The 15,815-nt window shown below is 46.0% G+C and overlaps 1 protein-coding gene across 7 annotated transcripts in view; it reads left to right on the top strand.

The window, feature by feature from the left end:
* The window catches only part of cacna1fb (calcium channel, voltage-dependent, L type, alpha 1F subunit), a 59,830-nt gene extending 44,015 nt beyond the window's left edge, over positions 1 to 15,815 (top strand). For 2 of the 7 annotated variants that reach the window (XM_034296022.1, XM_034296025.1), the window contains 20 exons: positions 163 to 321; positions 917 to 1,027; positions 1,184 to 1,267; positions 2,488 to 2,616; positions 3,527 to 3,592; positions 3,736 to 3,827; positions 4,326 to 4,375; positions 4,565 to 4,674; positions 5,334 to 5,461; positions 5,806 to 5,902; positions 6,577 to 6,688; positions 6,995 to 7,096; positions 8,251 to 8,381; positions 10,160 to 10,294; positions 12,051 to 12,337; positions 12,621 to 12,791; positions 12,878 to 13,092; positions 13,523 to 13,635; positions 14,041 to 14,403; positions 14,880 to 15,815. In XM_034296022.1, the coding sequence (XP_034151913.1) occupies positions 163 to 321; positions 917 to 1,027; positions 1,184 to 1,267; positions 2,488 to 2,616; positions 3,527 to 3,592; positions 3,736 to 3,827; positions 4,326 to 4,375; positions 4,565 to 4,674; positions 5,334 to 5,461; positions 5,806 to 5,902; positions 6,577 to 6,688; positions 6,995 to 7,096; positions 8,251 to 8,381; positions 10,160 to 10,294; positions 12,051 to 12,337; positions 12,621 to 12,791; positions 12,878 to 13,092; positions 13,523 to 13,635; positions 14,041 to 14,403; positions 14,880 to 15,152 (2,928 nt within the window). In that variant the 3' untranslated portion in view covers positions 15,153 to 15,815. The remainder of the gene's footprint in view (positions 1 to 162; positions 322 to 916; positions 1,028 to 1,183; positions 1,268 to 2,487; positions 2,617 to 3,526; positions 3,593 to 3,735; positions 3,828 to 4,325; positions 4,376 to 4,564; positions 4,675 to 5,333; positions 5,462 to 5,805; positions 5,903 to 6,576; positions 6,689 to 6,994; positions 7,097 to 8,250; positions 8,382 to 10,159; positions 10,295 to 12,050; positions 12,338 to 12,620; positions 12,792 to 12,877; positions 13,093 to 13,522; positions 13,636 to 14,040; positions 14,404 to 14,879) is intronic. The other 5 variants (XM_034296024.1, XM_034296026.1, XM_034296027.1 and 2 more) reach the window with 4 other exon arrangements.

Genomic DNA, 15,815 nt, shown 5'->3' on the forward strand with positions numbered 1-15,815 from the left:
AGGTAACGGTGTTGTGTGTTTCCATAACAACCTTCCCCCTCCCTCCCACTCCCCCCGCCCCATCCAACAGAACCAGGTAACAGTGTTGTGTGTTTGAGTTCTCACATCAGCGCCTCATCGCTCTGTCTCAACCCCTCCCTCCCGGTCCCCTCCGTCCTACAGAGGCAGTGTGTGGAGTATGCTCTGAAGGCCCAGCCGTTGAAGCTGTATATCCCAAAGAACCCAGTGCAGTATAAGTTCTGGTCCCTGGTCCAGTCTACAGCGTTTGAATACGTCATGTTTGTCCTCATTCTCTTGAACACCGTCACATTGGCTATTCAGGTAACCAAGCACACACACACACACACACTCACACACACACACTCACACACACACACACTCACACACACACACACACACACACACACACACACACACTCACACACACACTCACACACACGCACACACTCACGCACTCACACACACACACACTCACACACTCTTACATGCACACACTCACACACATGCACACACTCACACACTCACACACTCACACACACACTTGCAAAGTATATTAAACATACACTGAAGTAAATACAATTTATATTAACCACCACTTTTCCACAACATGGTCTACAGTCTGTCTGTCTACCTGTCTATCTACCTGTCTATCTACCTGTCTGCCTGTCTATCTACCTGTCTGCCTGTCTATCTACCTGTCTATCTGCTTGTCTGTCTGCCTGTTTATTTACCGTCTCTCTGTAAGTCTGTCCCTCTATCTGTCTGCCTGTCTCTACCTGTTTGTTTGACTGCCTGTCTGTCTGCATGTCTCTCCATCTATCTGTCTGCCTGTCTCTACCTGTTTGTTTGCCTGCCTGTCTCTACCTGCCTGTTTGACTACCTGTCTGTTTGATTAGCTGTCTCTCTGTTCTATCAGCACTATGAACAGTCCAAGGTGTTCAGTCATGTGATGGACATCCTCAACATGGTGTTCACTGGCCTTTTCACAGCCGAGATGCTACTCAAACTGCTGGCTCTACGATTCAGGGTGAGAATCTAACCCCCGACCTCTTACCCTATCAAACTGCTTGCTAAATGACTCAGGGGGACTCATTTATTTTCCTTCTAAATAGCTTGCCCTCCTTTTCCTTCCCTTCCTGTTTCTTCTTTGTCTTTTAATACATGTCTTTGTACATCGGTTCAGCATTATTTCATCGATGCCTGGAACTCCTTCGATGCTCTGATTGTGGTGGGCAGTGTTGTGGACATCGTGGTGACAGAATTCAGCGTAAGTCCACTCTTACACACATAATCCCCATGACAGGTGAATAACAATAATGATATTCTCCCTATGTATGAATATAGATAGATACCTGGATATTTATATACATATACACTCATTTAAGTGTTAATATTATGTTTGCATTGTCGTTGTTTTGGTTGATGTTGTTCTGTTTTTGTGTGGTTGTTGATGTTTTTGTTCTGTTTTTGTGTGGTTGTTGTTGTGTGTGGTTATTGTTGTTGTTATGGTTGTTAGTATGACCCCATTCTCTTATCATTCCATTTTGATCATTTCCATGTCTTATCTTTTTCGTAATGGAGGGTGCTCTGGGGTCAGGTAATTCAAGCAGTTTTAGACTAGATGATTAAAATAGATTATACTGTAATACATTTAGATAGCCAATTAGATTTACATCATAGATTGCATACAGTAACTTACAATCTATGTAAATGATTGCTTTTATTTTATAATCTCTGTTGGAATATTCTGTATCCCTTCGAGCATAATGATGTTCACTCTGCTCCTGGGAGGATCCATTACAACTGAAATTATTTTTAAAAAATTGATTAACATTACCACTAACATTATGATTAACATTACCACTAACATTATGATTTAAATTACTGCTAATGTTGTGATTAAGATTATGATTATTATTACCTTATCATTAACATAATCACTAACATTCTGATGAACATTACCACTAATATTATGATAACATTAACACTAATATTATCATACACATTACCACTAACATTACGAATAACATCACCACTAACATTATGTTTAACATTACCACTAACATTATTATTTAAATTACCACTAATGTTGTGATTAACATTATGATTAATATTACCTTATCATTATCATTAACATAACCACTAACATTATGATTGACACTAGCATTAACATTACCACTAACATTATCATTTACATTGCCACTAACATTATGATTGACATTAGCATTAACATTATCCGTCTCTTGTCATCCATTCTTTGTCTTATCTCTCTATCATGTCTGTTTTCTCTGAATCTGATTATTCTCTTTCTGTTTTTCATTCTCCCTCAGTTCAGTGTAATTTGATTTAATATACTGTTAATGCCTCTATCTATCTCTCTCTCTCTGTCCCTTTATCTCTGTTTCTTTACCTCTCTCTTGATCTTCTTCTCTTTCTGAGTTCAATGTTAATTGGTTTAATACGGTGTGCTGTCTGTCTCCCATCCAGAGTTCTGACGACAGTTCCAGAGTGTCCATCACCTTCTTCCGTCTGTTCCGGGTCATGCGATTGGTCAAACTGCTGAGCAAGGGGGAGGGGATTCGCACACTGCTCTGGACATTTGTCAAGTCCCTCCAGGTCAGGGCTCACAATGGGTGCTACGAGGTTCCCCTGAGCCTGTGGCCTGACAGTGAAAAACTCTGGGTCCTACTTTAGTGGTCGGGTCCTGAGTTTTCTCTGCCAGGTCATGTGACCAGGACAAATAACTGGCTATAGAAAGTAGAGGTTGGAGGCAGGGCCGGCTCTAGCCTTTTGGGGCCCCCTCCCCTAGCGGTCCCTAGCGATCGGGGCCCTGAATGACTGTTTATGTCTCTTAAGCCTGGAACCGGTCCTGGTTGGAGATTCCATTCTGTCCAAATCACAAACCTGGTGTCAGTTGGGTCACATTTTATAACATTTATTAATTATTGTTTTTTACAACTCAGTCTAACTATGACAATGTAAACATAACAAAACATAATTTTATTTGAGATGAGTCAGTTGTGAACTCATAATATTAATAATGGCCTTTCACCAAGATTTTTCATTCTTGCTCCTGTCACCACAAAGAACAGTTTTAAAAAATAGAACTGGTTACGTCTTTGAGACAGTGGGACCAGGACGGAAATGATGTCTGTCTGTTTTTAGGCCTGTTGTAACTCTGTCTGTTTTTTAGGCCTGTTGTAACTCTGTCTGTTTTTTAGGCCTGTTGTAACTCTGTCTGTTTTTAGGCCTATTGTAACTCTGTCTGTTTTTTAGGCCTGTTGTAACTCTGTCTCTGTGTTTTAGGCCTGTTGTAACTCTGCCTGTCTGTTTTTTAGGCCTGTTATAACTGTCTGTCTGTGTTTTAGGCCTGTTATAACTGTCTGTTTGTTTTTTAGGCCTGTTATAACTCTGTCTGTCTGTTTTTTAGGCCTGTTATAACTCTGTCTGTCTGTTTTTTAGGCCTGTTATAACTCTGTCTGTCTGTTTTTTAGGCCTGTTATAACTCTGTCTGTCTGTTTTTTAGGCCCTTCCCTATGTGGCACTTCTTATCGCCATGATTTTTTTCATCTACGCTGTCATCGGCATGCAGGTGAGGGCCGTCTGTTTCTAAAACCCCTTCTTGCTTTGGTCCATGCTAATCCCAAAAGCTCTCCAAAATGTTTCAGTTTTGATCATCACTATTTATCCTCCCTCCCTCCCTCTCTTCCTCTCCTTCTCGCTCCACCATTCCAGACGTTTGGGAAGATAGCCATGCAGGACTACACTCAGATCAACAGGAACAACAACTTCCAGACCTTTCCTCAGGCTGTCCTCGCTCTGTTCAGGTGGGGCAGAGGCTGTCCTCGCTCTGTTAAGGTTTGGACAGAGGCTGTCCTTGCTCTGCTCAGGTGGAACAGAGGCTGTCCTCGTTCTGTTCAGGTGGGACAGAGGAGCAGCAAGACAGCTGAGTCACTTACTGATCCACTCAATGTTCTAGTATACAAGGTCTCAAGAATGACTTTGGGTTAAGGCACAATTTCCCTGTTATGGTCCTCTTGGTTTAAGGGTTCCCTGAGGTTTTCAAAACTTTTCTTTTAAATGTATTTTAAAGAAATCCTTTGAATTGTTCCTTAGAGAACCCTAAAAAATTACCCCCCATAGAAATAATCTCAGTGTTCTTGAAAAGGTTCTTTGAGGAACTAATAAAATGGGGTTCTTCAAGGAACATGTTGGGGTCCCCTGCATCTTCAGTGTGAAGAACCCTTCCTGATTCAGGTTGGGTACTGTTGCTCCAATGACCTCAAAAACCCTGAGCCATGACCGCCATTCATCTCTGTCTCCAGGTGTGCGACTGGTGAGGCATGGCAGGAGATCATGCTGGCAAGTCTACCAGGTATGAAGAGCATATAGAGTATGGAGCCTATAATGCCAAAGGTTGTGGGTTCAAGCCCCAGGGGGGAAAGTATGAAAAACTATTAGAATGTATGAACTCAGGACTGAATGTTGCCCTTGTTAAAACTGTCCTGATAAATAGGTAAAATGTAAATATGTCTTTCTCTTTGCCGGCCTGTCTGTCTACCAGGCAAAAGGTGTGACCCAGAGTCGGACTACCTGCCTGGAGAAGAGTTCACCTGTGGAAGTAACTTTGCTATCGTCTATTTCATCAGCTTCTTCATGCTGTGTGCTTTTCTGGTGAGCGGAGGGTGGGGTGGGGGTCAGGGGTGTTCCCTGCTGAGAGGGCAAGGGCTTAACAGATCTGACAATAACAAAAATGTAACTCACACATTCAGTGTTTAAAACTACTGCCACCAACGTTTCTTCACGAAAATTTGTCGGGGTCGAATGTTTACAGCAGTTAAAACATTTTAAATGTGTCGGGGTCTAATGTTTACAGCAGTTAACATTTTTTAAATGTGTCAGGGTCAAATGTTTACAGCAGTTAAAACATTTTAAATGTGTCAGGGTATAATGTTTACAGCAGTTAAAACATTTTAAATGTGTCAGGGTCTAATGTTTACAGCAGTTAAAACATTTTAAATGTGTCGGGGTCTAATGTTTACAGCAGTTAAAACATTTTAAATGTGTCGGGGTCTAATGTTTACAGCAGTTAAAACATTTTAAATGTGTCAGGGTCTAATGTTTACAGCAGTTAAAACATTTTAAATGTGTCGGGGTCTAATGTTTACAGCAGTTAAAACATTTTAAATGTGTCGGGGTCTAATGTTTACAGCAGTTAAAACATTTTAAATGTGTCGGGGTCTAATGTTTACAACAGTTAAAACATTTTAAATGTGTCCATAATTTGGGGACACTTGCATTTGCATTGTGTCTGCTTTTGATCTCTTTTCTAGATTATCAACCTGTTTGTGGCTGTCATCATGGACAACTTTGACTATCTGACCCGTGATTGGTCCATCCTGGGACCTCATCATCTGGATGAGTTCAAGAGGATCTGGTCAGAGTATGACCCAGAGGCCAAGTAGGACATTGCTTCCATCATTCTGTCTTTTTCTTTCATTCTCTCTAGTTTTTTTCCCCTCGCAATCTCCCTGTTTCCATATTTTCCCCCACAGCTTGCTCGGATGCACACTCTCTTTCCTTTCTGCAAACCCCTCGCTTCTCTCTGTATATTTATTTATATCTAGTTTCGATGTGTAGACTTTGTGATTTGAGGATGATGTTAATCTCAGTTATCCAGATGTACAATTATCTCGGATAGTTTTGTAGTTTCCTGTTCCTGTCTGTGATAATCTGTCCGTGGGAGATTAGAATGATTTCAGTGATCCAGTGTTATGTGTTAAAACATGCTGTGCCCCCCCCCAGGGGGCGTATTAAACATCTGGATGTGGTGGCTCTGCTACGAAGGATCCAGCCACCTCTGGGATTCGGGAAGCTTTGTCCTCATCGTGTTGCTTGCAAGGTACTGACCTGCCAGCACCCTCTAATACTGTGGAGAGGATTTCTTTAAACAAAAACAGGATGAATATTCAATTTATGCTTTCTGACGCACGTTATGATATGGTACTCCCTCCCCTGTCCCTCCCCTGTACCTCCCCTGTCCCTCCCCTGTACCTCCCCCTGTTCCTCCCCTGTCCCTCCCCCTGTTCCTCCCCTGTACCTCCCCCTGTCCCTCCCCTGTTCCTCCCCTGTACCTCCCCTGTTCCTCCCCTGTTCCTCCCCTGTACCTCCACTGGTCCTCCCCTGTTCCTCCCCTTGTTCCTCCCCTGTTCCTCCCCTTGTTCCTCCCCTGTTCCTCCCCTGTACCTCCCCCTGTTCCTCCCCTGTTCCTCCCCCTGTACCTCCCCTTGTTCCTCCCCTGTTCCTCCCCCTGTTCCTCCCCTGTACCTCCCCTGTACCTCCCCTGTTCCTCCCCTTGTTCCTCCCCTGTTCCTCCCCTTGTTCCTCCCCTTGTTCCTCCCCTGTTCCTCCCCTTGTTCCTCCCCTGTTCCTCCCCTTGTTCCTCCCCTTGTTCCTCCCCTGTTCCTCCCCTTGTTCCTCCTCTCTTCTTCCTGTTCTTCCTCGTCTGTTCCTGTTGTTATTTCTCCATTTCTTCCCTTCATCCTGGGGTTCTCTCTCTCCACTGGTTCTCCTCAGCGTCTGGTGGCCATGAATATGCCTCTGAACAGTGATGGGACCGTGACGTTCAACGCCACTCTGTTTGCCCTGGTCAGAACAGCCCTGAAGATCAAAACGGAGGGTCTGTATTGTCTGTATCGAGATTCAATATTTACCTTTTTTACATCACATACTGTATATTATGATCAGTCGATAGACAATGCATTTATCATTAAGTCGTTTAGTCATTTTGGAGTGGCAGGTAGCCTAGTAGTTAAAGCATTTGCCAAGTAACTAAAGTCAACCTGAATGTAAAATAGGGGCACAAGAATATCAGTGGCATCAAAGTTTCCCCTGTAAAATAGGGGTATCAAATTTACATCCATTAATCAACCAATAAGTCCATCTGTCAATCCATCAATGAGTTTATCAATCAATCCGTTGTCCAATCCTACAGGTAACCCGGACCAGGCGAACGAGGAGTTGAGGATCATTATAAAGAAGATCTGGAAAAGAATGAAGCCCAAGATTCTGGACGAGGTCATCCCCCCACATCAGGGTGAGACTGGGGGCAGCACACGCTGAAGTAGTGCATTACCTTCTGGCCAGAAACAAGCACACTTAGACTAACTTAAAATAACCCTCAGACCTTAATCTTACTGTTAACCTCTGACCCTAACTCCCTAACATTACTGTTAACCCCTGACCCTAAGACCCTAACATTACTGTTAACCCCTGACCCTAACACCCTAACCTTACTGTTAACCCCTGACCCTAACACACTAACCTTACTGTTAACCCTCTAACACCCTAACCTTACTATTAACCCTCTAACACCCTAACCTTACTATTAACCCCTGACCCTAACACCCTAACCTTACTGTTAACCCTTTAACACCCTAACCTTACTATTAACCCCTGACCCTAACACCCTAACCTTACTGTTAACCCTCTAACACCCTAACCTTACTATTAACCCCTGACCCTAACACCCTAACCTTACTATTAACCCTCTAAGACCCTAACCTTACTGTTAACCCTTTAACACCCTAACCTTACTGTTAACCCTCTAACACCCTAACCTTACTGTTAACCCTCTAACTCCCTAACCCAACTATTGTTATCCCTTTGCTTCAACAAGGAACACAGACCAAGGTCCCTTTTACAGTTGGGCCTTCGTATACATGTTCACACATACAGTGTAGGTACAATGATTAAGAAATAACACAAAACAGACACAACAAAAACGGTCTCAGATAAAACAAAAAAACACACACACATTTACATAGAGGTTATTCCCCTGACAGCACAAGAACTTCCATTACCCAAAGCAGTTACAAGCAACACAAAATAAAATCATGTTTAAAATGGGGTCCCCAGTTTAAGTTTGGACGGCAGACTATTCCATAAGCAAGGAGGGTTTATGGAATAGACCAATTATACATTCTGGAGTCCATTTAGCTTGACCAGTACGGTTGGATCAAGATATTTACAACCTACTCCAACCCTATGCAGCAGCCATGCTAGATCAATGCATCAGTATTTGAAACTGCATATCTGCGTATCTTTCTCCCCGTTTGAGAGTGTTGGGGTCAATTCCATTTCCGTTCAGTCAATTTAGGAATTACACTCAGTGGCTTGTTCTCTCCTTCTCTCTCTAACTTTTTTTAATCTGTCTCCTGGCTCTTCCATTACTCTGACTCCCCTCCCCAGAGGAGGACGTAACAGTTGGTAAGTTCTACGCCACCTTCCTGATCCAGGACTACTTCAGGAAGTTCAGGAAGAGGAAGGAGAAAGGAGACATGGGGGAAGCCGACCCCACCAGCACCTCCGCAGCTCTACAGGTTAATATAACCTATGACACCTGACCCCTGACCCTTAGCCCTACCCAGCTCTACAGGTTAATATAACCTATGACACCTGACCCCTGACCCTTAGCCCTACCCAGCTCTACAGGTTAATATAACCTATGACACCTGACCCCGGACCCTTAGCCCTACCCAGCTCTACAAGTTAATATAACCTATGACACCTGACCCCGGACCCTTAGCCCTACCAGGCTCTACAGGTTAATATAACCTATGACACCTGACCCCGGACCCTTAGCCCTACCCAGCTCTACAGGTTAATATAACCTATGACACCTGACCCCGGACCCTTAGCCCTACCCAGCTCTACAGGTTAATATAACCTATGACACCTGACCCCTGACCCTTAGCCCTACCCAGCTCTACAGGTTAATATAACCTATGACACCTGACCCCGGACCCTTAGCTCTACCCAGCTCTAAAGGTTAATATAACCTATGACACCTGACCCCGGACCCTTAGCCCTACCCAGCTCTACAGATTCATATGGTTGATTCATACTAGCCATAATCCTAATCACCCACAGTTCTACAGGTGAATATCTTTATATCAGCCAGACCAGCCAAGGGCTTCCAGGGATTCCCATAGGTTTCTCAAATGTTCCCAGGGATTCCAACAGGTTCTCAAAGGTTTCCAGGGATACATACTATCTACTAGTCCTGTCTGATACTTGCTGTCTTCTAGGTCTTCCTGTCTGATACATGCTGTCTACGAGGTCTTCCTGTCTGATACATTCTGTCTTCTAGGTCTTCCTGTCTGATACATGCTGTTTACTAGGTCTTCCTGTCTGATTCATGCTGTTTACTAGGTCTTCCTGTCTGGTACATGCTGTTTACTAAGTCTTTCTGTCTGATACATGCTGTTTACTAGGTCTTCCAGTCTTATACATACTGTCTACTAGGTCTTCCTGTCTGATACATGCTGTGTACTAGGTCTTCCAGTCTGATACATGCTGTCTACGAGGTCTTCCTGTCTGATACATTCTGTCTTCTAGGTCTTCCTGTCTGATACATGCTGTTTACTAGGTCTTCCTGTCTGATTCATGCTGTTTACTAGGTCTTCCTGTCTGATACATGCTGTGTACTAGGTCTTCCAGTCTGATACATGCTGTCTACGAGGTCTTCCTGTCTGATACATTCTGTCTTCTAGGTCTTCCTGTCTGATACATGCTGTTTACTAGGTCTTCCTGTCTGATTCATGCTGTTTACTAGGTCTTCCTGTCTGGTACATGCTGTCTACTAAGTCTTTCTGTCTGATACATGCTGTTTACTAGGTCTTCCAGTCTTATACATACTGTCTACTAGGTCTTCCTGTCTGATACATGCTGTGTACTAGGTCTTCCAGTCTGATACATGCTGTTTACAAGGGTTTCCTGTCTGATACATGCTGTCTACTAGGTCTTCCTGTCCAATACACACTGTCTACTAGGTCTTCCTGTCTGATACATGCTGTCTACTAGGGCTTCCTGTCTGATACATGCTGTTTACCAGGACTTCCTGTTTTATACATACTGTTTACTAGGTCTTCCTGTATGATACATGCTGTCTACTAGGTCTTCCTGTATGATACACACTGTGTACTAGGTCTTCATGTCTGATACAAACTGTGTACTAGGACTTCCTGTCTGATACATGCTGTCTACTAGGTCTTCCTGCCTGATACATGCTGTCTACTAGGTCTTCCTGCCTGATACATGCTGCCTACTAGGTCTCCCTGTCTTGTTCTGTTTTGACATACATCTGTCTGTCCGTCAGTTGTGTCAAGCTGGTCTGAGGACACTTCAGGACCTGGGGCCAGAGATGAGAATGGCCATGTCAGCTGACCTGGAGGAGGAAGAGGAGGAGGAGGGCATGGTGGAAGAGTTAGAGGAAGATGAAGCTGATTATAAGGTCACTGTGTACTGTATGATGTTTCTATTGATTTGTAACTCCCCTGCCATACCCCAAATGTAACATACAGTGACTAACCCCAGAGACTAACAGTTCCATCTGTAGATGGCTAACTGAGATTACCACACAACCCAGTACTGGGTGTAGGTAGGAGGGTATTGATGGAGAACTGGGTGTAGGTGGGGGGGGGGGGTTAGAGATGGAGAACTGGGTGTAGGTAGGAGGATAGAGATGGAGAACTGGGTGTAGGTAGGAGGATAGAGATGGAGAACTGGGTGTAGGTAGGGGGGTTAGAGATGGAGAACTGGGTGTAGGTGGGGGGGTAGCTGATGGAGAACTGGGTGTAGGTAGGAGGGTTAGAGATGGAGAACTGGGTGTAGGTAGGAGGGTTAGAGATGGAGAACTGGTTGTAGGTAGGAGGGTTAGAGATGGAGAACTGTGTGTAGGTAGGAGGGTTAGAGATGGAGAACTGGTTGTAGGTAGGGGGGTTAGAGATGGAGAACTGTGTGTAGGTAGGAGGGTTAGAGATGGAGAACTGGTTGTAGGTAGGGGGGTTAGAGATGGAGAACTGGGTGTAAGTGGGGGGGTAGAGATGGAGAACTGGTTGTAGGTAGGAGGGTTAGAGATGGAGAACTGGTTGTAGGTAGGGGGGTTAGAGATGGAGAACTGGGTGTAAGTGGGGGGGTAGAGATGGAGAACTGGTTGTAGGTAGGAGGGTTAGAGATGGAGAACTGGTTGTAGGTAGGAGGGTTAGAGATGGAGAACTGGTTGTAGGTAGGAGGGTTAGAGATGGAGAACTGGTTGTAGGTAGGAGGGTTAGAGATGGAGAACTGTGTGTAGGTAGGAGGGTTAGAGATGGAGAACTGGTTGTAGGTAGGGGGGTTAGAGATGGAGAACTGTGTGTAGGTAGGAGGGTTAGAGATGGAGAACTGGTTGTAGGTAGGGGGGTTAGAGATGGAGAACTGGGTGTAAGTGGGGGGGTAGAGATGGAGAACTGGTTGTAGGTAGGAGGGTTAGAGATGGAGAACTGGTTGTAGGTAGGGGGGTTAGAGATGGAGAACTGGGTGTAAGTGGGGGGGTAGAGATGGAGAACTGGTTGTAGGTAGGAGGGTTAGAGATGGAGAACTGGGTGTAGGTAGGAGGGTTAGAGATGGAGAACTGGTTGTAGGTAGGAGGGTTAGAGATGGAGAACTGGGTGTAGGTAGGGGGGTTAGAGATGGAGAACTGGGTGACATTGGGATGGTTGAACACCAAGAAGGTTTTCAGAATTCTTGATCAGTTGAAGGGGTAATGTGCCACACCCAGGGAGCCCTAACAACACTGAGTTGTAGTAGTCCAGACGTGAGATGACAAGTGCCTGGATTAGTACCTGTGCCGTTTTAGATGGGGTTTCACTTTTAGATGTTGCAAAGTATGACCCTGCAGGAGCAAGTCAACACCTTGTTATTTGTGGAGAAAGGTGGGGTTTTGTCCTGGGTCACAAGGTTCTTTGGACCTTGGTGTCAACCGTGATGAAGCACTCTTCTCGCAAAGGAAGAGCTGTTCTGTCTTGTTCAGCTTGAGCTTGAGGCTGCGGACCAACATTGAAGACAAGATGTTTTCCAGTCACTCAAAATGGGTGTCATCACCTGGGTGTCAGAAGTGGGAAAGAATACATTATTTTTGATTCAGAACCAGTTGGTTTTATTAATCAACAATAGTCCTTCAGTTCATCGCCATGCACAACTGATGTCCTGAAACCCCCATCTCCCCACAGGCCGATAACGGCTACACCCCCGAGAGTAAGGAGAGACGAGACTCCATCACTCCGACAGGAGGAGAGGGGACACAAGGGGAGAGACTCTCCAATGGTGGTCTGTCCCGCCAAGGCTCTGCCTCCTTCTCCAAGACCCCAAATGGAGGCGGTCTCCTGGAGCAGGACGGACTGAGAAGAGAAGGCAGCCTGAGGTCCTCACTGAACCATCATCATCGACACCCTTCAGCTAAGAATGGACTGGTTGACCAGCCAGCCCAGAGCAGGAGGAATTCTTACAAGTATTCAAGGTGAGCATCTAAGTATCTCGAAAACCCAGAACTAAAATGTCCCATATTTGCAGTTCTAGGAGAGGTGCTTGATTAGGTCCTGGGGAGGTCTAAGAATAGACGGTAATGAAACCAGTGAAGACTCTACCCCCCCTAAAATGAAACACTAAGCCTTCGCATGGACCACCTGACTGATACCCCCTGAAGTGAGATGGTTGCATCCCATGATCCATTCACAGACGCTACCATTTAATGCCTTCATAATAATCATGCAGCCAGTCAATCTCTTCTTCTCCCTTTCCAGCAGAAGGGACAGCAGAGGAGACAGCAGAGGAGACAGCAGAGGAGACAGCAGAGGAGACAGGTATTCTCCTGTCCAGGGTGGAAATGGGGGGATGGCTGGAGGAGAGGAGGACTACGAAGAAGAGCAGGGTTACTATGACGAGGAGGACGAGCGCCTCAAACCTCGTGAGAGGTGGGTGTGCGTGTGCGTGTGTGTGTGTCTGTGTGTGTCTGTGCATTTGTGTGTGTCTTCATCTGTGTTATATTCTCCCTGCCCAGACTTCGTTACCCAGACGACCCTCCTCTGTACCCTGGGAACCGTGACCACTTGTACAACATCAACACCCCCGGCAACATGGCCTACGGTAACTATGGCAATGGCTACGGAAATGGGCGAAGGACAGCAAGGAGACGGCTCCTTCCCGCCACACCTACCGGTAACATCCCTACACCAGGGCCGCTTTACATGGGGATTGACGTTGGGGAACTATCAGGTAGAAATATATGCCCTAGAAAAGATGAGCATCTTACTGACATGTAGAGTAAGGTAACAGCTCTTTTCTATCCTTGACATTTCTATCTTCAGGGTTCGGTATGCTGCGTGCTGTGGGCCTCAATATTACGGCGTGCCTTTTTGTTTGTGCTCCTCATGTTGTTACTGTGTTTCTATGGGATCTGGTCTAAAGTATAGAACCATACTGAAACACCCTGACCTCCGGTTCACTTCTTGTTTTCTTCATGAGATTTCCTGTTTACTTCCTGGTTCCGCCATGTGACTTCCGGGTTACTTTCTGGTTCCACCCGGGGACTTCCTGTTTTGACCCCTGTTTCCGTCTTCAGACTTTTTACATTCCGGGTGCTGGCATATTTTCTTATTTGTATTTCCAATGTGTGACTTCCTGTTTACTTTCTGATTTCTCACAGGGCGAAAGCCGTCCTTTAACATTCAGTGTCTAAGGAGGCAGGACAGTAATGATGATCTCCCGATCCCAGGAACTTACCACCAGAACTCTCCACCCTGCCGGACACGCACACAGGTAAACACACTGGTAAACACACAGGTAAACATACAGGTAAACACATTGGTAAACACACAGGTAAACATACAAGTAAACAAACAGGTAAACACATTGGGAAACTCAATCACACAGGACGTTTTTAGACCCAAATGTTTCCAGATATCTAACACGAACTTGTCAACCTAACCTTAACCCCAAGCTTTAAAAAGCCATGGGTTTGCCAGGGGTTTACCATGGGTTTACCAGGGGTTTACCAGGGGTTTACCAGGGGTTTACCAGGGGTTTCCCAGGGGTTTCCCATGGGTTTACCAGGGGTTTACTAGGGGTTTCCCATGGGTTTTCCAGGGCTACTACACACACACCCACACTCAGGTAAGGAATGTGGTGAATTCTGGTTGTGCGGTAACCCGTGGGTCTCTTCAGACATACGGCAGCTACGAGTCTCGTCACAGCAGCAGTCTCTCCTCCACGGGCTCCTCTGCCTCCTGGGCCAACCCGTGTCCCCGCCGCGGTCGGCTCCTCTACGCTCCTCTCATCCTGGTGGAGGAGGAGGCGGCAGGGGGTGGCGGTGGTGGCCCTGGGATCTGGGGGGACAAGAAGGGCGGGGGCGCCAACGTGACGGCCGCGACCCCCCGGCCCGGACCCGCCGGCTGGTACACTGGTCTCCCTGGCCCTTCGGGGGGTCCCCAGGCCCCCTACCGGGCTTACACCACCCTGAGGGTCCCCACGCAGCTCAGCCCCCACTACAGTGACAAGAGGGGCAGCGCCGACAGCTTGGTGGAGGCGGTGAGTGACACTGTGATTGGCCTTTGCAGGCGAATTGATTTGAACGTCCACAGGCAGATCAATTGAATGCTGATGACATTTTCGTGTGTTTAATTTAGTTTGCCTCACTCTTCCCCCTCCACTTAATGTTTTCAGCCAATCAATCAAGCTGATTTTATGAAGCCCTTTTTACATCAGCAGTCGTAACCAAGGGCTCATATAGACACCCAGCCTGAAATCCCAAATAGCAAGTAATGCAGATATTGATGCACAGTGGGAACCACTATTGAGTGGTTAAAACAAAATGGCCGTGTCGCCTGGTGGACTGTGGTCATGGACAGAAAGAGGTCCTCAGGGCCAGTGGGTCACAGGACCCTCATGGAGGGAATGGGACCTTAGCTCAACAGACCAGACAGTGGTGACTGACACTAGCCTTAAACAGTTAACCAGTTAATGAACCAACCAATTAACCAATAAATGACTCTCTCCCTGTGTAGGTGTTAATCTCAGAGGGGCTCGGGCTCTATGCCAAGGACCCCAAGTTTGTGGCCTTCGCAAAGCGGGAGATCGCCGACGCATGTCACATGACCATCGACGAAATGGAGAGTGCAGCCAGCGACCTGCTGAGTCGGGGTAGCGGAGGGGGCGGGGGCAACAGCTTCCTGAACAATTCTGACATCGGAACCCTGTACAGTGACGAGGAGCCAATCAGGACGGGCCACGACGAGGAAGACCTGGCGGACGAGATGACCTGTGTCACTTCCTTTTGATCTGGACGCCAATCACTCGTTTAGTTGATTGATTGATCGTAACTGATCAGGGATTGGTTGAGCTCACTGTGATCAGGAGTAGATCACACTCAATGGACAAAAGAGAGGGCCTCTCCGGGAGGTGATGATGGACAGAAAGACAGAGGGACAGACAGAGAGAGAGACAGATGGACTGGCGGTTGTCCAGAGTCCCTCCATCTTGGCTGTAGTTAGATAGACACAAATAAAATAACTGATATAATGTTTAGAAAGACAGGTTAAGAGAAACAGATAAAGGACGTCTGATATGCAATTAAGAAAGGCGCCTGGGTAGAAAGGCAGATCAAGAAAACAACTAGATACAGAATAGGCTTTAGGAAAGGTAATATATGGTACAGATGGAAGAGGGAGGAGGAGAGATGACACAATGATCCATAGTTATTATAGAAGAGAGACAGAGTTGGACTGGAGGAAATAAAGGGGAATAAAAGAGTTTGAATGGTCCCTAATGGCCCCCTATTCCCTAGGTGGTCCTCTGTGACCAGGACCCTGAGAAGGGCACTCTGTAGAGGGCAGGACATTGGATAGGATGGGGCACGTGAGGTGGGTGAGAGTTTGACATGTCAATAAGATGACAGGGGATGGAGGAATGGAATATAAAGGATGTAGAAAGTGAGTGGAGCG

This window comes from Esox lucius, chromosome 12 (genome assembly GCF_011004845.1).
Source record: "Esox lucius isolate fEsoLuc1 chromosome 12, fEsoLuc1.pri, whole genome shotgun sequence".
NCBI lineage: Eukaryota > Metazoa > Chordata > Actinopteri > Esociformes > Esocidae > Esox > Esox lucius.